The 25,525-nt window shown below is 41.9% G+C and overlaps 2 protein-coding genes across 3 annotated transcripts in view; one reads left to right on the forward strand and one right to left on the reverse strand.

Annotated features, from left to right (window-relative positions):
* Positions 1-1,361: 1,361 nt before the first annotated feature.
* Positions 1,362-21,583, reverse strand: LOC146975341 (pannexin-1-like). 2 transcript variants are annotated; one of them, XR_015037433.1, is made up of 9 exons: positions 21,425-21,583; positions 18,806-19,005; positions 16,126-16,241; positions 11,837-12,006; positions 8,576-8,860; positions 6,051-6,273; positions 3,519-3,777; positions 3,128-3,329; positions 1,362-1,538 (listed from the first exon to the last, which is right to left on the reverse strand). XR_015037433.1 is itself a non-coding variant. In XM_085794746.1 (8 exons), exons 2-8 carry the CDS (start codon positions 18,984-18,986, stop codon positions 3,244-3,246), a joined length of 1,320 nt encoding a protein of 439 aa, XP_085650872.1. In that variant the 5' UTR covers positions 18,987-19,005; positions 21,425-21,583; the 3' UTR covers positions 1,362-3,243. The 2 variants fall into 2 exon arrangements, 1 of the variants encoding a protein (XP_085650872.1); XM_085794746.1 differs by having other exon boundaries at positions 1,362-3,329.
* Positions 21,584-24,005: 2,422 nt separating this feature from the next.
* The window catches only part of rsf1a (remodeling and spacing factor 1a), a 34,305-nt gene continuing 32,785 nt past the window's right edge, over positions 24,006-25,525 (forward strand). Inside the window, exon 1 of the mRNA XM_085794743.1 lies at positions 24,006-24,264. Coding sequence (XP_085650869.1) covers positions 24,111-24,264 — 154 coding nt within the window. The 5' untranslated portion in view covers positions 24,006-24,110. The remainder of the gene's footprint in view (positions 24,265-25,525) is intronic.

Raw genomic sequence — 25,525 nt, forward strand, 5'->3', positions numbered from 1 at the left:
CCTGAAAAAAAATACACAGTTCCGTTGTTCGCTATAATATAATTTTTTCCAGCCCTTCAAAGTGCAGGAAAAATGCAGTTATTATTTGGACCTAACCAACTTAGGTAGCCTATCCCTCCGCCCAGGGTTAACGCCTGCCGACCAGCAGTTGCTTAGGTCCAAATAAAAACTGTGTTTTTCCTGCACTTTGAGGGGCTGGAAAAAATTATATTATAGCAAACAATGGAACTGTGTATTTTTTTTTCAGGTAAAACGTCTTTTAGGCTGTGAAAATAGGCCGTTTCTTTGGGTCTGTTCACAACACTGTATGTTGTAAATCTCTGGGCAGGGCTATGGGCTGGCGTTGCTAACGGGAGGAGTGCAGAGAGTCTTCTACTGCAATTAAAGTACTTAGGGGCTATTTGTAGATCATACAACCCCACTTTAAAAAAAATGCTACTATCCCTTTAAGCTGTATGTCTGTTAAGGTTTCAAACATGTAGCCTATTTAAGTTTTACCCAAAACAAACAGACATAACGACATTCATAGAAAAGGTGACAAATATTTTCCTCCTGTTCACAGAAAGTACAGTTTACATTAACGTCTTTAAATCTGGAGATGGCCTGATTAACAGGATCAAAACTTCTTTTATCTTCTTTGTGTCACATCTGCAGTTTGAAGTCCACACTGAGTTTCTCTATATGTCTATTGGTGCATTTTTTTGTCTGTTAAATTTATACCACCTGTCTTAAAATGTACACATACATACATACTGTCTCCTCACAGGTATAGCATTGATTATGGCAAATACTTTAGGCGTAATTGGGAATGTATACTTTTTAAAAACTCTGTAGCTAATAGCTATCCTTCCTTCTATTAGTCCTGTGTGTTTTAGGAAAAAGAATCACCTCATGTTTGATGACTTCTTGACCTCGTTCCTCTTATTCCCATGTTTTGGGCAGGGAACTGCAACACTTTACACTATGAGATTTACTGATGTAGATTTTTAGATATGATCAAATCTCATTTTCTTATTCCCTCGTGATCATGTACCAAATGACTCATTTTGTCTTTTTTTTTTTTTTTTTTTTTTTTACTTCGGGGTCTTGGTTGTTCTATCTGCTCTGCTCTCAGCCAGTGCTTTGCTTGTTCTTTTATACACACCTTCTGTTTGAGATGCTCATCCTGGTCTCAGTGAGCTCAACTGCCACCTAGCGTTCAAAAAGAGTACTACACATAATAAAAAAAATATTAATCATACAGTCCGATGGCTACAGCATCTGAGATGAGCAGGGCCCAGGGCCAGTCATTCTGTACACCTTCTGCAGCTTTCTGAAGATTCTAGTGGCATCAGATGTAGACATGACCAGAGGAGACCAGAGGAGATCTTACCACAGCATTTTAATGACAACATGTTAAAAGCTTCCACTTCAGGCAGCACATATATACAAGGCAGTGGAAGAAGCTCAACACACAATAACTCCAGACAGATCCTTTTATCCCTGAGACTCCCAAGCAAATGTGGCAAGTTCAATTCCAGTTTGAGACCAGAAAATGTCTGAAAGATGTTTATATGTACAACAGATCACCAGCATGTACCAAACATCCAGACACTTTGGTTGAAAAGGCCAGAAGTGTCATTAAATGAAACTTGTTGTAAACAACAACCAACACATCAAAATAAGCAGTACCATACAGGAGACAGGGGAGAATGAGAATGTTGATAATACATGTGTAATTACAGAAAAAGAACTTTGAACAGAGACTAATCAGGGCCCTGGCAGCTCAGGCTCTGAATCCTTAAAGGGATACACCAACATTTTTTTTTACGTGTCTTGCCTCACTCCCGAGTCCATGACCAGCAGATAGACACCATCCTTTCCACTGTGCGTGCAGTAACAAGGGAGATAGAGCCGTATCGCCCGTAATTAGCTTAGCTCAAACACTGGAAGTGTATGGGTAGTGTTAGCCTGCCTCCACCTAAAGTCATCAGAGAAACTCTTCAGCAACTCTAAAGACCGATCTTCGTCTCAGAGCTGACAAAACTCTCCGGTAAGGCATCTTGAGCGGTCAAATGCCGCTAACGGGACGAGATCGGTCAAAACAGAGGGTTCAAGCAAAGACGGTTTATTTTGGTTCAAGCTAGCTACATCGAGGGTAGGTTAGCTTCCTATTTCAAAGTAAAAGCACTTCTGTATGTAAAGGGCAACGGGTGTTTTATTTTGTGAAACCGGAAGTAACTGGAAGTGCGTTGGTCACAACGGCTAGCTAGCGCCGACACTAGCTGGTATTTAGACAAATTAACGACACACTGCTGATCTAAACGGCTACTTTCTTGCCTACAAATGTTTGAAATGTTGATAAAGTGATGTATTTACAGAGTTTAGAGCTAAAATGAAATCAGCTTCTGACTGCTGATTTCAGCTCAGGTAGGAAGCAGGCTAACACTACCCATACACTTCCAGTGTTTGAGCTAAGCTAATTACGGGCGATACGGCTCTATCTCCCTTGTTACTGCACGCACAGTGGAAAGGATGGTGTCTATCTGCTGGTCATGGACTCAGAGTGAGGCAAGACACAAAAAAAATGTTGGCGTATCCCTTTAACATTGACATGGGATGACAGTCTCATAAAAACTACATTCTCCCACAATAACAGTTGAAATAAAAAATACCATCTTTTCTTTTAATGAAAACCAAGTCAGTGTGACACATGTCAGCTTTAGAGATGAGAAATAACAATGAAACGAGATGAACATCCACACAATTTACGTTCAGTCAGTATGCTGTTTTCTGTCTGTTTTCACCCCACCCCTACCATAAAGATCCTGCAACAACATCTCCCTCCCTGCACTTTACATAGTCACAGAACATACACCAGGCGTGTGACTGAGGTGAAGTAACGGGGACATGACCAGGACATAACCAGCTCCCACTCTGTCATTTTTATCGTAGTGTATGTACCATTCAATCAGAAATACGTATGAATGAGTATGAATGAAGTATAGTCAAAGTCAAAGTCAACTGTAAGAATAGAAAACCTTCGTTGTATATTGAAATGTTGTATAAGAAAGCTAAATAGGGGATTTTTTAAATAACGTTTCTGCCATCAAATATGGAAATCCGTGTCTCCATGAGGTGGACTCACCTGCCAGCCACAGGTCTGACATCACCATGTGTTTTAAAAAGAACCCCATCGTTCAAAGACGGGGGAGGAGGAGGATGCTCCTTAATCCAGGTGTGCGTGGCTGTGCCGGCAGCCAATCACGTGGCCCGCTGCTTCAGAGCTCCTCCCCTGCTGTTGTTATAGTCTGTTTCATCACCGTCTCCCACCAGCATGTGAGTGAGCTCTGAGAAGAGAAAGCATCACTTATCATCTAGGTTCTTCTTGTTGTTTTTTACTTTTTATTTAGGCTGGCTGGCTGCCTCCTCCCCCCTTTCCCCTTTCCCCCCTCCTCCGGTGCAAGTTGTTTTGAGTTCAAGGCTAACACAATACAAGACAAAAGCATCAACAACTGTGAAAGCTTCTGTCCACTCACCTGTCATCTCCATGTCCACCTGGTCCTCATCACTGTGGTTGTCTGCAGGTGACTCTGGATGCTTGCAGCTGTTCTCTGCTGATGGACCGCTCACAGAGTCAGCTGCCTTAGTTTTCACTCCTTCCCGTTTCCCTGCAGCAGCGCTCAGTTTCTTCCCATCCACGTTGTCCATCTTGACCGGACACAGAGTCTGCAGCAGACCCAGGGAGTCAAAGTTTTCCCCGGAGCATTCACCTCGTCTCCTCAGCAACTCCAGCACCTGCAGGTTCAGAGACATAGCACATCATTTATCACTGTGATGAACTGTCCCCTCCACTCAGACGGGTTCGGTTCATTGTCGGCTGTCACACCACAACACAACACACCACCATTCAACAGAATCAGAAGCTACAATCATTACTTTAACTCTGACCTCTCCTCCTCTGTGTCTCTAACCCTCCTCTCCTCCATGTGCATTTGTTTTCAATGAGAAATCAATCCATGGAGCGGTGGATAAGGCTATTTATCATTTACCATGTCACCATGTGTATATCTGTGTAGTCTTATCTGTCCTCAACCAGAGATTACCGGTTACGGGTTAGCGCGTTACGTTTGTGTGGTGGTGTCGCCATGGAGACGAGAGCTGGGACCGGGTCGGAGGCTCTGATCTTACAAGGTTGGTTTTCAGCCAAGAGACGCTCCATTCTCCCTGGAACTAGTCTTGAAATGTTACCACTTTTTTTTTTTTTTTTTTTTTAAGAAATGTAACCACTATTTCTAGATTTTTCTTTCATAAACTTTTTTCTAGAAAATATTTTACTTTTTTTCTAGATTTTTCTTTAACATTTTTTTTTTTTTTTTTTAGAAATTTTACCAGTTTCTTCTAGGATTTTTCAAAAACTTTTTGAAAATTTGACCACTTTTTTGAGAAATTTTAGAAAATATTTTACTTTTTTTTTTTAAGAAGAATTCTTACCACTTTTTTTTCTAGAATTTGTTTTAAAAAACTTCTTTATTTGAAATTTTGTATCACTTTTTTCTAAAAAAGTCTTTTTTCCTGAAATTTCTCAACAATATTTCCACAAATTCACGCCACTGGCCCTAATTTGAACATATACATTGACTAAAAAATAAATTTTCTTCAGTCTCAGAACAAATATTTGTGTGGCGGTGTCGCCATGGAGACAAGAGCTGGGACACCGGGTCGGAGGCTCTGATCTTACAAGGTTGGTTTTCAGCCAAGCAGGGCCGGCTCTAGGATTTTGGTGGCCCTAAACAAGATTTTTGTTTGTGGCCCACTCTAAGCGCAAACACCAAATCACTGGTTAAAACTGAAGGCAGACATGTTTATGCCCTCTGAGGTTTGAGGCCATTTTCTCGAATTTAACATATTTTCTTAAATTTATCTCTTTAAGATACTTGCAGATGTAACAATACTCAATTGTTTTATGTCTAAATATTAGAACCTCTGCTGTAAGCACACTGAGGCCAATTTGCCCTAGAACACTGTATAAAGAAATAATTTAGGCCAAATGCTGGAAATTTGAGGTCTGCTTTTTGAAAAATTTCAAACCCCTTGCGAAAACACACCTTCAGTCATGAGAATGAACTGTTTTTTGGGGCTTGAAATAGGATATGAATACAGTAATATATAAGTGTAGAAAACAAGTCTAAAATGAAATTTTGTAAGGTTGCTTTTTGAGCACAAATGTTGTCATTCTGCCATTCTATTTTCATCAAATGTCTCAAATGTGAGATAAAAGAAGCTGAATATTGACTTCAAATTACATATAAAGCTCATAGCGTGCGTGCAGACCTCAGGATGTTTAAATGACTTGAATGAACCCCGGTACTTTTCTGATCATGTGGCCCCCACCTAACGGCTGTGGCCCTAAACAACCACATAGAGTGTTTATGCCAGGGGCCGGCCCTGCAGCCAAGAGACGCTCCATTCTCCCTGGAACTAGTTACAAGTCATTGGTTTAACCAGCACTAGGACTCTGGAGCTGGAGACAAGGGACACATGGAGCTGAGTTAAGGTGGAAATCCTGAAGAGTTCCTCTTTAATAATTACCCCATACTAATACTCACATCCTCTAGAAAAGTGGTTCTCAAACTTTTTTACATCAAGGACCCTAAACTGACACAAATCATTGGACAACAATTTGAAATAAACACCAGAAATACACAAATATTTGTTGTGAGACTCAATTACGTTACGTTTTTAGTCAACGTATGTTCATATCAGGGCCAATGGCGTGAAATTTTGGAAAAATTTAGAGAAATTTCTGGAGAAAAAAAAGTAATATTTCTGGAAAAAAAGAAAAAGTTGGGGACCCCCTTTAACCCTCTCAAGGACCCCTGAGGGTCCCCAGACCACACTTTGAGAACCACTGCTCTAGAAGAGAGGCTGTGAGTCTGCACTGATCTCTTCTTTCTGGAGACTAACTGAGGGGAATGTGTGGTAGTGATGTTGTGTGTCAGAGATATTCTTTGTGGCAGTGGTGCATTCTGGGAGTTTGGACTCTGGTCTCACCATGCCTGCCAACGCACCTTCATGTATTTGTAGGATTTCAGTTCGCTGATGTTTTCCTCCAGGTAGAGCACGTAGAGGGAGAGATCGTCCCATTGGCCGGCCGGGGTGGGCAGGACGCTCACCGTGGGCAGTGATTGGTAGGTTTCCAGGAAGCGGGCGTATCCGTGGCAGAGCAGGGGACGGAGAGCGGCGTAGATGACCACAGGGATCAGTGCAATGAACAGGACCAGGTTGACCATGCTGGACAGAGACAGAGACAGGGACAGTGGGACAGTCAGTATTCACCTCAATCACAACATCACATGAGCTGCAGTGAAAAGCTGATATGTGTCAGCTAACAGCTCCAGGTGGCTTCTGGGAAAAAAAAAAAAATATATATATATATATATATATATATATACAGTTGTGTTCAAAATAATAGCAGTCCGACATCACTTGCAAGATAATAAATCACTGATTTTGTTAGAATTTCAACTTTTTTTTTTTTCAACTTTTTCTAGAAGGTTTAGTAAAGGTATAGAAAACCAACAGACCCAACAAGCATGACGTGCATGCTGCTGATTCTGTGAAACTGAATCATTTACTGAAAGGGGCGTGTTCAAAAAAATAGCAGTGCCAGGTTCAATTATTGAGGTCATTGATTATGTGAAAAAAAATAGGTGTTAAACAGGTGGCCCTTATTCAAGGATCAAGGCAACTGATGCTGCAAATGCTGGCTGTGCATTTGTCCTTGAAAAACAGAGTAAAATGGGTTGTTCAAGACACTGTTAAGAAGAAGAGCATTCTTTGATTAAGAAATTAATAAAAGAGGGGAAAACCTATAAAGAAGTGCAGAAAATGATAGGCTGTTCAGCTAAAATGATATCAAACGCTCTAAAATGGCAGCCAAAACCAGAAAGGCGAGGAAGAAAAAGAAAAACGACTATTTGAAGGGATCGCAGAATAACCAAAATGGCAAAGGCTCAGCCAATGATCAGCTCCAGGAGTATCAAAGAAGATCTAAGATTGCCTGTGAGTACTGTAACAATCAGACAACGTCTATGTGAAGCCAAGCTACCACTAAGAAGCCCCCGCAAAGTCCCATTGTTAAAAAAAATACATGTAATGAAGCGGTTACAATTTGCCAAATAACACATTGACTGGTCTAAAAAGAAATGGCGTAATATTTGGGGACTGATGAGAGTAAGATTGTTCTTTTTGGGTCTAAGGGCCACAGACAGTTTGTCAGACGTCCTGCAAACACTGAATTCAAGCCACAGTACACAGTGAAGACGGTGAAGCATGGTGGTGCAAGCATCATGATATGGGGATGTTTCTTGTACTATGGTGTTGGTCCTATTTATCGCATACCAGGGATCATGGATCAGTTTGAGTACACCAGAATACTGGAAGTAGTCATGTTGCCGTATACTGAAGAGGAAATGACCCCAAACAAGACAATGACCCCAAACACACCAGCAAGCGTGTAAAAAAAGATGTCAACACTGCTATTTTTTTGAACATTATATTTCTTGACTTTCTGTAAAATATTATCAAATTAAATTACTTTTTCCAATTTTCTTGGTTTGAAATAGAATGTGCAGTGTCCCCAATGCAGTTGTGTTCCTTAAAATACAATTTATTTGAAGAATTTTGAGGTTTACTCACCTTTTTAAACACACTGCTATTATTATGAACATAACTGTATGTATATATATATATATATATATATATATATATACAGTATATATAGTCTTTTCGTAATAATACCACAGGAAGTGGATATATTATATATTACTGAACATGGCCTGGACGAGTTAAAGGGATAGTTCAACATTTTGGCAAATTGGCATATCCCTATAGTCATAGCAGTAGGTTCGTTACATTTAATTGTCGGTGCAAGCTATTTTTAGAACAGTGGAGCAGAGCCGTGAGCTGCTCAGAGCTACGCTACAGAGGCTCATGGGATTTCTTGGTTTCCCTCATCAAACTCATCAAATACACAATCCAACAACTCCACAACGCTCTGGTGGACAAGTTGTGACCTGTACATTCACCACGCTATGAGATCATAACACAACGTTACCAGACAGAGTTGTTTTAGAGGGAAATTCATGCAAAACCACTGATGCGCGTTGCCTTCAGGGACAGTTTTTCATCAAGTAGTCTCTGAATTTCCGTCTAAAACAACTCTGTCTGGTAACGTTGTGTTATTATCTCATAGCGTGGTGAATGTGCAGCTCACAACTTGTCCACCAGAGCGTTGTGGAGTTGTTGGATTGTGTATTTGATGAGTTTGATGAGGGAAACCAAGAAATCCCATGAGCCTCCGTAGCATAGCTCTGAGCAGCTCACGGCTCTGCTCTGCCGTTCTAAAAATAGCTTGCACCGACAATTAAAGGTAATGAACCTACTGCTAAGATTATAGGGATATGCCAATTTGCCAAAATGTTGAATCCCTTTAAGGGCTATTGTATTATGAAGCTCCACATAATGAGTGAATGAGCCTCTGAGGTGTTTCCTGAGTGTACTTCAGGTGTGTTAGAGAGAGACATGGCGTTACCTGAGCAGAGAGAAGACTCCCACAGCGATGAGCTTACACTGCACCTTTTCAGGTATACCGGGGTCGGAGGCCAGCAGGCCCACGCGCAGCGAGCAGCCAAACTCGTCTGCTTCTGTGAGCGAGGCCAGGCGCAGGTAGTAGCCCAGGTAGATGCAGGCACACAGCAGCGTGACCAGGGTCAGGCCCCGACACGACAGGTAGTACAGCAGCATGGAGCGAGAGCAGCGCTTGGTCATCAGAAACTTCTCCACCAGCGGGTAGTTGAAGCATCCCTCAGCAGGGTCGCTGCCCACAGAGTCAGGAGAACAGAACATTAGACAGGTTTGAAAAGCAGCAGTAAACAACAGAAAGGCTGAGCTGAAATAGTCTCACTGCATCAGTTTCCTGACTCAAGGCTTCGGCCCTGTCCCATTTCCCCCACTTCCACTCCATTTTGACCCTAGCGCTTGGTTTTGTGCGTTCTCGTGTAGGGGTAGTGTGTCCCAATTCTTTTAAAGGGATAGTATCATTTTTTAAAGTGGGGTTGTATGATCTACAAATAGCCCCTAAGTACTTTAATTGCAGTAGAAGACTCTCTGCACTCCTCCCGTTAGCAACACCAGCCCATAGCCCTGCCCAGAGATTTACAACATACAGTGTTGTGAACAGACCCAAAGAAACGGCCTATTTTCACAGCCTAAAAGAGGTTTTACCTGAAAAAAAAATACACAGTTCCATTGTTCGCTAGAATATAATTTTTTCCAGCCCCTCAAAGTGCAGGAAAAACACAGTTTTTATTTGGAGCTAACCAACTGCTGACCGGCGGGCGCTAACCATGGGTGGAGGGATACGTGAGTTGGTTAGGTCCAAATAAAAACTGTGTTTTTCCTGCACTTTGATGGGCTGGAAAAAAATATATTATAGCCAACAATGGAACTGTGTATTTTTATTCAGGTAAAACCTCTTTTAGGCCGTGAAAATAGGCTGTTTCTTTGGGTCTGTTCACAACACTGTATGTTGTAAATCTCTGGGCAGGGCTATGGGCTGGCATTGCTAACGGGAGGAGTGCAGAGAGTCTTCTACTGCAATTAAAGTACTTAGGGGCTATTTGTAGATCATACAACCCCACTTTTAAAAAAATTATACTATCCCTTTAAGAGCAAGGGGAAGTGCTTTCCAACCCTTAAAACTATTCCTTTAATCGGAGGGAGGTCGGAGGCAGAATTAGTGCAAGATGAAATCACCCTCGATACTTTGTCAACTGGTTCCGTTATTGCGGGTGTCACCGGCTTTTCCGGCACATTATCGCCACCATAGACGTTGGAACTAGGGGTGCGTCGGATGAGGTCAGCTTCACTCCCGTCAGTCTTCACAGACAGTCCACAAAGTTGAAAGAGTTTCTGATCATATCCTCGTCAGTTTGTTCCAGGCCACAGAGTTCTTTTTTTTTTTTGGATCCGGCTTGTATTTAGGGCCGACCTTTATTTGTTTGTGTAAACAATTGAATACCGGCTGTTATTTGAGGAAATGCGGTAATCAAATCTTTATTCATTGATACGTGTGCGTCTCTCCCCCAACTCTCCCAACAAAACCCTGCCCTTCTGGAGGCCACCTGAAACCGAGTGCTAGTGTTAAAGGGATAGTTCAACATTTTGTCAAATTGGCCCATTGCCATAATCCCTATAGTCATAGCAGTAGGTTCGTTACCTTTAATTGTCGGTGCAAGCTATTTTTAGAACAGCGGAGCTGAGCCGTGAGCTGCTCAGAACTACGCTACGGAGGCTCATGGCTCATTTCTTGGTTTCCCTCATCAAACTCATCAAATACACAATCAGGGTCCAAAACTAACACTCGCCACTCGCCAATTACGGGTAGATTTTGTCTCTGGCTGGTAAATTTTTAAGACCACTCGCCACTCTGGCGAGTTATTTTTTTACCGACAAAAATGTCATTTTTTTCGTTACTGGTGGAGAACGATGCTGGTATGTTGTTTCCTGACAGAGTAATGTGTCTTTCCAGCAGAGACGATCTTTGGTCAGGTATGCGCGTCACGCCGTCATTCACAGCGTCGAGGTGGTTAACTGTTGTTACTGTCGTACCCGTTTGTGTAGTTTAGCGCGCCCGGTAAAAAAAAATGCTCTCATTGCTTATAGGGCAGTGATCAGCTCCGGTGACCGCGACGCTGACTGTTTATCCCCGTATTAATTAAAACCAGACGCGGCCCGACACACGGCGGGTGCTGAAGCACGGACCAGCGCGGTCCAACTATTAATTCTCGGTCCGGACTCCGAACCCGCGCGTCTGATTGGGTTGGTGGTTGGACACATGTCAATCGCTCCGCTGACAACATGTGTGTGCGCGCGAGCCTGTTTGTTTGTGCGCGCGTGTGTGTGTGAGAAAGAGAGAGAGAATCAACACTACATTACCCCCCACACACACACCCTGAGAGCAGACAGGAAAGACAGTAGAGCAGTGTTTTTCAACCTTGGGATCAGGACCCCATATGGGGTCGCCTGGAATTCAGATGGGGTCGCCTTAAATGTCTAATAATTGAAAAAAAGAAATTACTGATAAAAATATTTTTTCAACTAATTATTATTCTTTAAAAAAAATATGATTAAAAACACCACACACAATCCTAAACAACTGTAAGAGAGAGAGAGATTTTTGAAGTAATGATAGTTCATTTGTTTATATTCTGTCTGTTCAGCAGGTGGTGGTGGGATTCATAATGGAAGTGTATCTCAAAAAAACTGGATTTTGAATTTTACTCGAACACAAATAGAAATAGAAATACTTTCCCCCCCTCAACAAATACAAATACCGGATGCTTTGCACACCCCTAATTGTTAGTATTAGTGCATACTACTAAAATATTGATTGAGAACCGCACATAAGACCCAAATGACACGTTAAATAATACTGATAGCAATATACAGCATTTTTACTTGGTTGGCTGGTAAAATATCTGCCTGGCTGGTAAAAAAATTCACTTACCAGCCAGGCCGGCTGGTAAGTGAAAAAGTTAGTTTTGGACCCTGTACACAATCCAACAACTCCACAACGCTCTGGTGGACAAGTTGTGACCTGCACATTCACCACGCTATGAGATAATAACACAACGTTACCAGACAGAGTTGTTTTCGAGGGAAATACTGAGACTGCTTGATGAAAAACTGTCCCTGAAGTGTCCCAGTTTGTCAAAAATGTTGAACTATCCCTTTAAGGGAAGAGAAATGGGATTGGGCCTTAGTGTAACAGCAACATGTCCAGTAGACTGACCTGTCCGTGGCCATGCGTTTGGCCAGAGTGACGGCTCGGTTGTAGCAGCGGTCCAGCTCCTCCATGATGAAGCCCAGGTCCGACTGCAGGAGGGGGACCGCGGAAAACCTCCAGAACAGCGCCGGGGTGTACATGAGCACGGCCACCAGCAGCAGGATGTAGGGGAAGAACTGAGACACACAACCAGGTCAAGTCCACTTGTTAGCAGGAACATTAAAAATATATACATTCATATTATATTCTACTTTCATTGACCTACATCTGACCTCATTATTGATATCAAACTCATTTCTTATTAATTTATTTCTAATTGACTAATATTTCTTACTACCTGCCAACTTAGATATTTATGCTTCTTTATTGATCTTATTAGTCTTAGTCTGAGTATTACTACTGTTATTATTTATTTGTATCTATTCATACATTCATTTAAGATTTAAAGCAGAAGTAAGTGATATATTTGTGTTAATATAAGTCTTAAATAGTTATATCTTCCGACAGCAATCACTTACATAGAGTGTTTGGACTGAAACACGGGTCTCTCTGTCCCTCTGCTCTGCTCTGAGCCGAAGAGAAAACATTTATCGTATCCTACAGTTTTTATCCAATGAGGAGAGAGAACGGCATGCAGGGCTGTGTGTGCAGCCAAGGAACGCCGTGAATGTGGTGACGTAGGGACGAGGACTGTTATGGTGCGTTCAAGGAAACTCGTATTTTTCCGACCGTGAAGTGGTACCAGTTCGATCTGGTACGAGTTCACCGGTCGGAAGTTACGAGTGGCCGTTATAGTGACTTTCACCGGTAAAACAGGTCGGAAAAACACGAGTGGGTTGCCTGAAACGCTACAAAGTCGTAAGTTGTGACTTGAAGCTGTAATTTACGATTTCAAAAGCCTGCCTGGAACGCAGCATTAGCGAAAACGACCGGACCACTTACTTCTGCTTTAAGAGATCATTTGTTCCTGCTGCAATCGTTTTATATAACACATATACACATCTTTTTTGTGTCATTGTTGTGTGAGCTACTGGACTAACTTGAATTTCCCTGCTAGGGATGAATAAAGTATTCTCTATCTCTATCTATCTATCTATCTATCTATCTATCTATCTATCTATCTATCTATCTATCTATCTATCTATCTATCTATCTATCTATCTATCTATCTATTCACTTGTTTATTTATTTAGCATCTTTTTCTCTTCCTCTATCAACCCTCTTTTTTTTTTCTTTCCTTTTGTCTGTCTTTTTTTTTTTACTTTTAAAGTGAAATTCCGGCGTAAGTGTAAACCATGGTCAAACACACCGTAACACCGAGTTAGACCCCCCCTCGAGAGATCAATTTGCCCGACCGCTACATTCACGAGATCCACCAACTTCAGCAAATTTGCCCAAAATAATGCTCAGAACTGCACCAAATGTCATCAATAGTACACACAGGGTCCCAGCACGTAGTACGAGTTGTCAAACATCTGCTAGCTTTGCCTGTTTTCTTTAGCAAGGAGATGCAACTCAACTCACCTACTTCTCCTCCGGGAGCCGCTTGTTGGTGAGGAAGCCCTGACGAGTCGATCACCGAGTGCACCGGAGTTCCGCAGCTCAATCAACAATTACCTCATGGAAATACAATCAGAGTTTTTTTTTTTTATATCTTGCATATCACTTTATAACTATTATTATCGAGTGCTGGCCACGATATAGGCGCAAATGAGCATTTTTAAGAGCTGCGGAACTCCGGTGCACTCGGTGATCGACTCGTCAGGGCTTCCTCACGAACGAGCGGCTCCCGGAGGAGAAGTAGGTGAGTTGAGTTGCATCTCCTTGCTAAAGAAAACAGGCAAAGCTAGCAGATGTTTGACAACTCGTACTACGTGCTGGGACCCTGTGTGTACTATTGATGACATTTGGTGCAGTTCTGAGCATTATTTTGGGCAAATGGTGGCGTTTTGGTTGCGGTCAGACAGTGGATCCGGACAGCGCCGTGTGTGGCGATATTGCGGTATTTGCTGAAGTTGGTGGATCTCGTGAATGTAGCGGTCGGGCAAATTGATCTCTCGAGGGGGGGTCTAACTCGGTGTTACGGTGTGTTTGACCATGGTTTACACTTACGCCGGAATTTCACTTTAACTGTATGTGTCCATCTGCTGGGGCTGGGTGCCAGAGGGATGGGGGTGGGGGTTGGTATCTGTTCTGGGGTGTGCTGAATTTATATCTGTAATTACCAGGGCCGTATAGGGGAGAAAGGTGATGATAATTCTAGGGGCCCAGTGCCCAGTAGGGCCCACAAAAACCCCAGTAGTCTAATCTTTGTATGACTGATTTATTCTGCATAAGACCCTGACTAATGACTGCATTAGCATCAAAACAAAGTAGGCTAAACAAAAAATGATAATACATACGTAGTCTAAGAAAAAAAGTGGAAAAGTCAGGGGCCCACTTTAGTATTCTTTCAGGGGCCCCAGAATTCCTAGCAACGGCCCTGGTAATTACTATTGTAAGAAAACGTAGGGGTTTTCTAATATGTAAAATTCAATAAACAGATTGTAAAAAAAAAAAAAAGAAAAGAAAAAAGATTGTAACGCTCTAAAAGCCAGGTCTGTGTCATGAGGCCACTGTGTTTTATTAATGGGATGGGGGGTTTTTTCTAGGTTTTTTTGTTCTAGTTTTTTTTTTAAAGTCTAGACTTTTTGTGCATCATTATTTTCTGTGCAGTGTCATACCGTTAAGCAGAAGAAGGGTTAGGGTTTCATCAGGTAACTATAAATACATTATAGCTGAGACTTCTAGGCCTGATGTGTGAACCAACATCAGCCAATCACACACATCAAATGTTGATTCATTTTTCAGAGATTTGAGGAGAAGCCTTAGAACGGCAGGTTTGTCTTTATTTGGGAGAACCTGCTCTGACTCTGATTTGACTAAACCTGCTCCGGTAGATTTGCATGGAAATCTGAGCCCACAATAAAAACACTAGAAAGACAAGACAGGAACTATCATGTCAGCTGTGGGAGTGGCCATTGTTACCACTGAGCCCAGAGGAACTACAGTCACACAGCGGCACAGAAAACACACAACATGTCTGATGAGACACAAGACAGAAACCATCACACACAGTATGTCAACGTATAAGACTGAAGACAAAGGTTCTGATAGGACTTCAGTTGTCTGCATGTGTTATGTGTCAGAGTGTGTGTGTGTATGTGTGTATGTGTGTGTGTGTGTGTGTGTGTGGCTTTGGTTTTTCTTCCGCTTTGTTTTGCTTGCTTTTGTGGTGTCAAACACTTTGTGCTACATTTTATTTGTAAGAACAGTGCTCTATAAATAAAGTCTGACTGCCAGATCAATAGAAACCTGTCATACTGTTCTTGTAGAGTATTTCCCATTGCAATGCAATGCATTGCATTTCATCATGAAACGGTAACACTTTACAATAAGGGTCCCTTAATTAACGATAGTTAGTACATTATTAAGCATTAAAGCAGAAGTAAGTGGTCCGGTCGTTTTCGCTAATGCTGCGTTCCAGGCAGGCTTTTGAAATCGTAAATTACAGCTTCAAGTCACAACTTACGACTTTGTAGCGTTCCAGGCAACCCACTCGTGTTTTCCCGACCTGTTTTACCGGTGAAAGTCACTATAACGGCCACTCGTAACTTCCGACCGGTGAACTCGTACCAGATCGAACTGGTACGACTTCACGGTCGAAAAATACGAGTTTCCTTGAACGCACCATAACAGTCCTCGTCCCTACGTCGCCACATTCACGGCGTCCCTTGGCTGCACACACAGCCCTGCATGCCGTTCTCTCTCCTCATTGGATAAAAACTGTAGGATACGATAAATGTTTTCTCTTCGGCTCAGAGCAGAGCAGAGGGACAGAGAGACCCGTGTTTCAGTCCAAACACTCTATGTAAGTGATTGCTGTCGGAAGATATAACTATTTAAGACTTATATTAACACAAATATATCACTTACTTCTGCTTTAATATATAAACTAATGTGTTAATTAATGCTGAGTAATGCATACATAATGATAATTACATTATTCAACTTTTATTATTACTTAATAATTTATTAACTAACTTTGAGTAGTAAACATTAATTAACTGCTTACTAATAGGCTACATTAATTAATGTGTTTCCTAATCGAAGTAATACATAATGATTGTTAATATAGCTGTAAACAGTTAATTAATGCTTAATAATGTACTAACTAACGTTATTTAAGGGACCCTTGTAAAAGTGTTAGCTAAAACTACTATATCATTACAACAATTCTATTCATGTGTGTGTACCTTGTGAAGCCACAGAGGTAGAGTGTGTGTATGCACAGCAGCCCAGCAGTATGAGTCCACGTAAGCAGCCTGCCTCCAGGAGAAGTTGGTTGGAGCAAAGCAGCTGATCTGAGTCCCTGAAAGAAACACACACACACACACACACACACACACACACACACACACACACACACACACACACACACACACACACACACACCACACACACACACACACACACACACACACACACACACACACACACACACACACACACACACACACACACACACACACACACACACACACACACACACATCCAGCAAGAGTCACAGGGATGGTCTCAGTCATTTCATTTGTATTGGTTTTATCTGCAGATTGATCTCTTGAACTGTTCATTAAAGCTGTTCTTAAACCCATCATGTCAAAAAGTAGAATTCATTATTATTCATCATTTATTTCCAACAGAGTGAGTGAAAGACTGACTGGGAAGCTAAGGTCTGGAGAATGACACAAGTATTTACTGCTTCAGTGTTTTACATCTTTTCTCAAATATAATTACAAGCAATTCATAAGTGTCAAAGGCTTTTATTGACAATTACATTAAAGGACAATTCTGGGCAAATTCAACTGGGGGCTGTATTCTCCTAACATTTTAGGTCTAAAAGAAGGAATCTGAAGATTTTCAGTTTAATGTCTCCTGTTTTGCGGTAGTTGTGTCTGTCCCTGCATCGCCACGGCAGCAATGAATGGGAGCGGATGGAAGTTCTGCTGCTTAGGCTGTTTACATCCCTCAAAGCCACAGACAGCGTCAGATGGCGACTCAAACATGCACCCAGAAGTTTATTTACTTCAAGCAAGCCGACATGTTTGTAAAACTAGATCTAATTCAAAGTCTTGCGCGAGACCCAAGTTGACGCTCGGTGTGTTCATGTGCAGTTGGAAGCTCCGGTTTGTGTCATAAACACAGGAATATCAACTCTTGACTTGCTTGAAGTAAATAAACTTCTGGGTGCATGTTTGAGTCGCCATCTGACGCTGTCTGTGGCTTTGAGGGATGTAAACAGCCTAAGCAGCAGAACTTCCATCCGCTCCCATTCATTGCTGCCGTGGCGATGCGGGGACAGACACAACTACCGCAAAACAGGAGACATTAAACTGAAAATCTTCAGATTCCTTCTTTTAGACCTAAAATGTTAGGAAAATACAGCCCCGAGTTGAATTTGCCCGGAATTGTCCTTTAAGTGTGTAAAGTTCCTTGGATGTCTGGGAGAAGTTGCTCTTGGAGGATGATTTGGTTCTTCGTTCATGGAGTCAGGATGTAGGACTGATGAAGACTGTCCCCCGGTCCTCAGCAGTCCAGTCCCTGGACTCAGCTGGATCTACAGCAGGAGACGGTTTCTGGGGCAACCTGAAACCGTCTCCACAACAACCGGACCTTTCTCCTTCACTTCATTTTCATGGCAAAGACAGACTTTGCAATGAAGTGTAATTCACCTGATCACTCTTCATAACATTCTGGAGTAGTACCCAGGGGGCAGAATCCCAGTTTTTTGGAAAACAGACAGGGAGCGTTGTAAAAGGTTTGACAGCAGAAATGATATGTAGGAACTTCAAGGATTAAAACCTGGGTGGACAACCCGGTCAACTAGCTGCTGGAAAGCTACAGGGGCCAAAACCCCTTTCTGGGGTCATTTTGCTGGCGAAATGATGTAAATGCAAATATTTAGGTACTACAATGGTATAAATAGTCATACAACTATAACATTTGGCAGAGAGTATCTTGACACATAGGGTGAGGCATGAAAAAAAGATTCTGGGGTTTGTTGCAACTCGATTTTAAGATATCACCCTCAACATCCCAAAAAAGACAAAAAAAAAAGTACTGTTCGCCTGACAAATTCTCATGAAAATTATTATTTTTCAGCACTTTATGGAGAATATCTATGCCTAACATGTATATAGAAAACTTCCTTAATTCATAAGCTTCCATTTGAGTCCAAGATAGCCTTGCTGGGGCCAACGGTCTTCTCTATCTATCTGTTCACTTTGGGGAGACCAAAAATAGAATGGTTTCTGATCATGTCAGTTAACATGTAGTTTTTCACAATAGGTGTTGCATTGTTTGGAGACAGCCTGTAGCTTTCCTGTAGCTAGTAGAAAGGCTATCTTGGACTCAAATGGAAGCTTATGAATTAAGGACATTTTCTATATACATGTTAGGCATAGATATTCTCCATAAAGTGCTGAAAAATAATAATTTTCATGAGAATTTGTCAGGCGAACAGTACTTTTTTTGTCTTTTTTGGGATGTTGAGGGTGATATCTTAAAATGGAGTTGGAACAAACCCCAGAATCTTTTTTTCATGCCTTCCCCTATGTGTCAAGATACTCTCTGCCAAATGTTATAGTTGTATGACTATTTATGCCATTGTAGTACCTAAATATTTGCATTTACATAATTTCACCAGCAAAATGACCACAGAAAGGGGTTTTGGCCCCTGTATCTTTCCAGCAGCTAGTTGACCGGGTTGTCCACCCAGGTTTTAATCCTTGAAGTTCCTACATATCATTTCTGCTGTCAAACCTTTTACAACGCTCCCTGTCTGTTTTTTTGCTTTGCCCCCTGGGTATACGTATATAACAACATCAACGCTGAGGCAGCAGACTGTGTCATTCTCTCTCCTGTGTCTCCACTCACCAACAGAAACCTCCTGAGCGAAGGCCAGCGAGATGAGCAGCAGGGGCAGACCCACGGCCACGCAGGTCACCATCTTGTCCACGGCCAGCTCAGTGCGGACGTTGCGGTATCGAGCCTGGTTGGGCTCCTTCAGCAGGAAGTCACTGAAGACGTACTCTGTGGCGACGTGTGCGATGGCCATCTCTCCGCTCTGCTGTTAGCTGGCTGCAGCACAGAAACAACACTGTTATGTCTGTCTGCTGATTGCTGCCACTTGACTTAGATTTCCTCCTTTGATGAACAACCTAACCAACCTCCAACCCATTTACATCATGCAGAATAGGGATGGTAAATCATGCAGGATACAACCACCACACCAACCTTTTCTTTATCATATTGAGAGTATTAAAGGGATAGTATCATTTTTTTTAAAGTGGGGTTGTATGATCTACAAATAGCCCCTAAGTACTTTAATTGCAGTAGAAGACTCTCTGCATTCCTCCCGTTAGCAACGCCAGCCCATAGCCCTGCCCAGAGATTTACACCATACAGTGTTGTGAACAGACCCAAAGAAACGGCCTATTTTCACGGCCTAAAAGAGGTTTTACCTGAAAAAAAATACACAGTTCCATTGTTTGCTATAATATAATTTTTTTCCAGCCCTTCAAAGTGCAGGAAAAACACAGTTTTTATTTGGACCTAACCAACTGCTGATCGGCAAGCGCTAACCCTGGGCGGAGGGATACGTGAGTTCGGCCGCGAAAATAGGCCATTTCTTTGGGTCTGTTCACAACAATGTACTATGTTGTAAATCTCTAGGCAGGGCTATGGGCTGTCATTGCTAACGGGAGGAGTGCAGAGAGTCTTCTACTGCAATTAAAGTACTTAGGGGCTATTTGTAGATCATACAACCCCACTTTTAAAAAATTCTACTATCCCTTTAAAGTTCGCTGACTTAGTGAAAATTAAAACTGCACATATAATATACAAAGCAAAGAATAATTTACTCCCTAACAAAGTTTAAAGAATGTTTGCCAGAATAATGACTACATTAAAAAGCTTGTGTTGTGTATTTCTGTGGCTGCCACAGGAGCTCCAACAAAGCAAAAACATAACACAGTTTACAAAGAAATGAAAACATAGTATGATAGAAAGCTATAAACAGGACTGATCGTTTGGGATCTGACTGCAACTTTAATGCTGTTGATTTATTTTAGCTTCATCTGTTGATCTGGTGTATAGGTTTATGTGTAGGCTGCGTCTGAATCTGAAAATGAGCTAATTGCTGTTTTGGTTCATCCTGTACAGTTCTGTCAGACTGTACAGGAGTGTTTTGGAGTGTCAGTGTTTTCTTTCTTATTCTTATTCTGTCTCTTTTGTATTGTGTTTTTTTTGTGTAATATGGATCCCCTTGGGTTTGAAATAAAGAATGAATTGAATGTAAGATTTCTGCTACTTTCTCCATAGGTTTAACTGAAAAGAAGAATTAAAGGGTCTGCACTTATAATAATAATAATAATAATAATAATCTTTATTATGGACTCGAAAAAGTGGTCCACTCTCATACACATACACACTTAACATACAAGACAAAACCAAGTAGACAAACAACCAAACAAATAATATAAAATACAGTAATTTGTCACTGTTAGTTTAAAAGAAACAGTGCAAACTATTGTGCCAGTGCTTACGAAGCCTGGATGTGAGCTGATATCCCATCATGGGGCAGGTTAAGGCCTTGATAATACAGTTAACAGATAGGTCCAAACGACACATGAAATTGAACATCAGCTTGCGCAACAATGCAGGACATGTTGGTACATTAGAAGATACAAATAACTAGCTGGCACTGTGCCACCTAGGAACACGTAGCAACAACCTCATGGCGTCATTATAAGCCACTTTTAGCCTCTGCATACATTCTGTAGGAAGACCAGAGATGAGCTGTATATAGGGGGTGACATAGGCCCTGAACAGAGCACATTTGACATCAACAGAACATATAGAAAATGTTCTTAACAGCATATTGGCCTGTGCATATGTACTGTATATAAGCTGAATACACCTTTTATCTATGTAATATTTAGGAATTAAGTTTGAATTAATGAATGCATTATTGAATGTTGAGTGACGCCTTTCTGTAACAATCGGTGCACAAGATGTAGGCTACTACTACTACACAGCAGACCTGTTGAGTTACTACAGTCACGTTTCTCATCATCTGCTGAAGGTGAAACATGAATGATTTTTCCACTGTCCAACATGTGTGAGAGAAGGCTCCAGCTCCAGCTTCAGCTTCACATGCTCAAACCTAGTTTCATTTCTAAAACCGAAAACAACTCGTGACAGTCAGTCGTCAATGGATGGAATAGTTCCTGCAGCTCTGTTGTCTCCCTTCACATTCCATTATGTAATCACCTACATTCTAGCTGTGAGAGCGATCTGATCTGACACCAATAAGCTGTTACAACACAACAACCTGACTTCATTTCAAACTTCCAGCTGATTCCACACAGACTGGAGACTGGAGACAGACTACTACTACTTCTACTACTACTACTACTACTACTTGGTTCCCAGCGGCTTCAGCTCGGTAGACTTGACTGTAAAACGGGACAATAATGGACAGAAGTAACTTACCGAGCCGCTCCCGTTAAGAACAGTTGATGTATCACAGTGACATGGCTGCATTAAAGAGCAGCCAGGCCGTTAGAGGACACAGGAGACAGGGGACAGCAGCTGAGATGTCCAGTCCACACATTCAACAGATGAAACTACCAACACGACTTTCGAAATGAAGGAAAAAAAAAAACAACTGTCCTTCCGGCTCCGCCGATGCCTTCAAGAACAGCTCTGATTTTTCAACTCTCGTGATGCTTTCAAATACAACTCGTGAGTTTCTCTACTTTGGTATGTCGAGTGAGGTCAAGTGCCATTGGGTGGATGTTGAAATACGCAAAATGTCAAAGTCTAATCATCAGATAACAAACAGCGGAGTTTATATTGCTTAAATATCAAATGTAAAGAAATGTGAAAAATAACCCTAACTGAGACCTAAACTGTGTTGCTGCAGACAAAGCTGAAATGAGAAAATGTGATTTGCAACCACAGTAGCATGTGTCAGTAAGACTATGTGACTTTTTAAAATGTATTTATCACTTTTCTATATCAAAAACATCATTGGTTAAGCATTCCTTACAAAAGTTGTCCCAAACCACTGTGTCTTGACCATACAGTCATAACACAACAATCTGGACCTAGGCATAAGGAAAAAAAGAAAGTCCCAACGTGCTTCTCAGTTTTTCATGGAACTTTTAGATTTCCCCTCATCCAATTAAAGTCACGTTCTGTCCCTTTAGAACGTTTTTGTAAAGAATGAGAGAGGGGGTAAACTGAACAATACAAAACAACAACAACAAGAAAAAAGGTGCTATAGGCTACAAAAAAATAAATGAAAAGAAAAGAAAAAATCCTAAATTGCTATCAGCGGGTTCAGAGTGGTTGACCTTGGTTCAAATTATTATGTTGGAATTTTATAGCAAGACTAGGCCTACTTGCAGCTGTCAGCCCCACATAACTACATAAAGTACATCACTAGCCCACATCCTAATAAAACACATGAAATGAGCTCGTTGTTGATGTATTATTTGATTTCACTTGAGTCCAACTTGTATAACACAAGTATTTTATTTTATTTTTTAATCTATGATTTGGAGGTATTTCCAGTAGGCCGTAAAGGCAGCGTGACTATCTACGCAGCATGCAGCACTGGTTGCCTAATTGTATACTGTATTAAAAAAACTGTACGTTCAGCTGCAAAACAAACAAGTGGTAAAGGGGGGTCGGTGTGGTTCCATCGCCCCTACACTGCAGTGTGTAATGTTGGTAGTGGTCTAGGTGGGGGTCTGGGGACTGGAGAAACGCTGCTGGGGGAATATGAAAGAAAACCATTTTGGACTGTTGTTGTTGATCTTTCGCGATGAATTGTGGGCATTTCTCGCTCTGCCCTCCCTGGTCCTCCCTGGTCCTCCCAACTTCTTACAGCTGCGTCAAGCGCAGACACAATACACACGATGTCACCGGAAACTCACTTATTTATTTCAAAACAAAAGGGGGAAACGCACGTCTTTGGGAAATAAAAGTCATTAAGTAAATTAACTAATTAATTCAATGTTTTATTGGAAAGATATTTATGATTGTTCTTTCCCTCCACACTATGGATAGATTATAATTTAATTTAATTTACTTTGGGGTTTTTTTAATCACTGTTTTTAAATCCCCTTGGTGAAAGCACAAAATGTTTCTATTTGTACCTTGAAACCTGTATGCAGATCAGTGTTGTGTTAGAAACAAATATTGATTTGATGAATAAAATACTACTGATGACTTAGAAATACAGTCTAAATTCACAACATCCATGCTGGAGAAATTGTGGCGAGCACAATGCAAACCACTCACACATTTTCTATTTCTGCCCATCACTAAAACCATTTTGGAAAAAAATTATAGAATCTATTTTTTCGATTTTCCAATTTAAAAAAACATTGGAACCACAATGCATTGTTTTAGGAATAACACCAGCTGAACTTACAACAGAAAAAGACAAATACTTATACAGAATAGCAGCTCTAAAGCAAATAACAAGAAATTGGCAACAATCCATCTCACCTTCTTTTAATAACTGGATATTAACTTTAAACAATATTTTGGAAATGGAAAAAAAATTACATATAGAATCAGAAATCAAGAACCAGAATGTCTGAAAAGATGGAAGTGGATTTATTATATAAATAAATAAAACTGATGAGTCCAGCCCTAAGAAATGTTTACTAGATCTTCAAAGAGAATACATTTGTGTATGTATATACTGTATTTTTGTTCTATCTTATGTTTTTTTTTTCAACAGTCTTTGTCCCATCTCTTTTCCCTCCCTTTATTATTATTAATATTCATTTATTATTATTATTATTTTTTTAATTTCTTTTGATGTTTTTCACTACAAATAGCATAAATGTTGTAGGAATGCTCCAATGACTAAAAAGATATGTACTGGAACATGAACTTGTGCAATCCTGCAATACTATATTAAAAAAAAGTATAAGTAAAGCTAAAAAAAAATAAAAAAAATCTTACACTGCCTTTTGAGTCTTTGACGAGCTCGCGCGCCCCAATCTGTTTTACTTTGAAAATCTGCGCCGGAAGCTGCGCTCGCGCCGTCCAGCTCGACACCGGTAAATGCTTCATTCCCTCCATTCATTTCACTGGCACACAGTCGCATCCCAGCGGCGAGCCCTCCCCTCCCCTCCTGCTTCTCTCCGGCTGAAAGATGGCTGCTCCGGTGGTGGTGAGACGCTCCGGCCCACCGCTCTGCCCCAGCTTTGCGGAGGTCTGCTCGTTCCTGGAGCGATACGGAGCGACGCTGGATCTGCCCGAGATCACTTTCCCACTGATGGAGAAGTATCTGCGGGACACAACGACAGGTGAGGTGTCGGTACAAGTGCTGCTTGGTACTGGGGCCAAGAAGTGGTGGGTAGCTGCGACACTTGAAACCGAAAGAGAAGGGGCTACCACTACCACTACCGCCGCCACCACCACCACCACCATCATCGTGATGATGAGGATGACGAAAAATGTTGTTCGTGTGTGTGCGTGTATGTGTGGGCCGACAGAGCAGCAGCAGAGCTGGAGTTTAGTCCGCCAGCTCCTCCGCTGTCTGACCGGCTGTGTTGCTCCGTGTCACACTGGCTCAGGCTCGCTGTTCCTGGAAGACAAACTGTGTTTGGTCCAAGTTTGAGCGGAAACATGTTGGCAGAGAAGACGTAGCTGCTAACACAGAGCTAGCCCACCTCCCCTCCCCTCCCCTCCCCTCCCCTCTCCTTCCTCCAAACACCAACCACTCCACACTGTGTGCTGCGTTAGTGCAGAAGTTAGGTGGGAAAGATAGACACGGAGAGCAGGATGTAACACGACAGCCCGTGGGGTCAGCGTTACAGTCAAGTGACAGATAGTCAATAATGTTGTCAGGTGTGGTGTTGATGTGTTAACGCCATGATGCAGCAGCAGCAGCAGCAGCAGCTAGCTCAAAGCTCCGGACTGTTGTCAGGTGTACATGTTATCGGCCTGGCCTCACAGCCAGCCCCGCCGGAGAGACACCAGAGTTCCCGGTGTGTGTATCATGTGTGTTTATCACGGACTCACGGCGGCAACGTCCCCCCCCCCCCCCCCGTGTTTTAGCCGGAGCCACTGGTGTTAGCTAAAAGCAGTGGATGTTATTTTTTGGGCTGTCAACTGTGCACAGGCGCAGTAGGGACTCCGGATGCTGCTGCTGCTGGCTAACGAGCTAGCATCAGGCTAGCATCCAGCTTTCTGTTAACTTTAAGTTCACGTAAAAACACCGAGACTGACACGGAGCTGAGCAGTGTGTTGTGTTGTGTGAGACTGTGTTCACACCAGGAGCTGTCGAGTGAACAGGCCGTCCTGTGTGTTAGCTCAGTAAAGTTAGTTTTCTACCTCCGTTAGTTGTGTTGCTCACCATAAATTCACTTGTTAGTCATTCTGGCTGATATTAACACTGTAGCTAACTGATGTGTAGTTGACGGGTGGACTGGGCCAGGGTTTAGCAGCTGTATGTGTTGTGTTCCTGCTGGAGCTCAGACTGGACAGTGTGATAAAGTAGAAAGTTCTCCCAGCAGACAGACCTAGACCTAGACCTGGACCTGGAGCTAACGGCTCCACCACAGT

This window comes from Trachurus japonicus, chromosome 13 (genome assembly GCF_045865225.1).
Source record: "Trachurus japonicus isolate A0001 chromosome 13, Traja_1.0".
NCBI classification, from domain to species: domain Eukaryota; kingdom Metazoa; phylum Chordata; class Actinopteri; order Carangiformes; family Carangidae; genus Trachurus; species Trachurus japonicus.

Bases quoted from the DNA above. Each gene is read 5' to 3' on its own strand.
- LOC146975341 (XM_085794746.1), bottom strand. From the start codon at position 18,986: ATGGCCATCGCACACGTCGCCACAGAGTACGTCTTCAGTGACTTCCTG. The intron at 12,007-16,125 runs GTACACACACAT...TGTGTGTCTCAG, and splicing joins TACCTCTGTGGCTTCACAAG to TTCTTCCCCTACATCCTGCT. The intron at 3,330-3,518 runs GTGAGTGGACAG...TTCTCTTCTCAG, and splicing joins GGTGGACATGGAGATGACAG to AGCTCACTCACATGCTGGTG.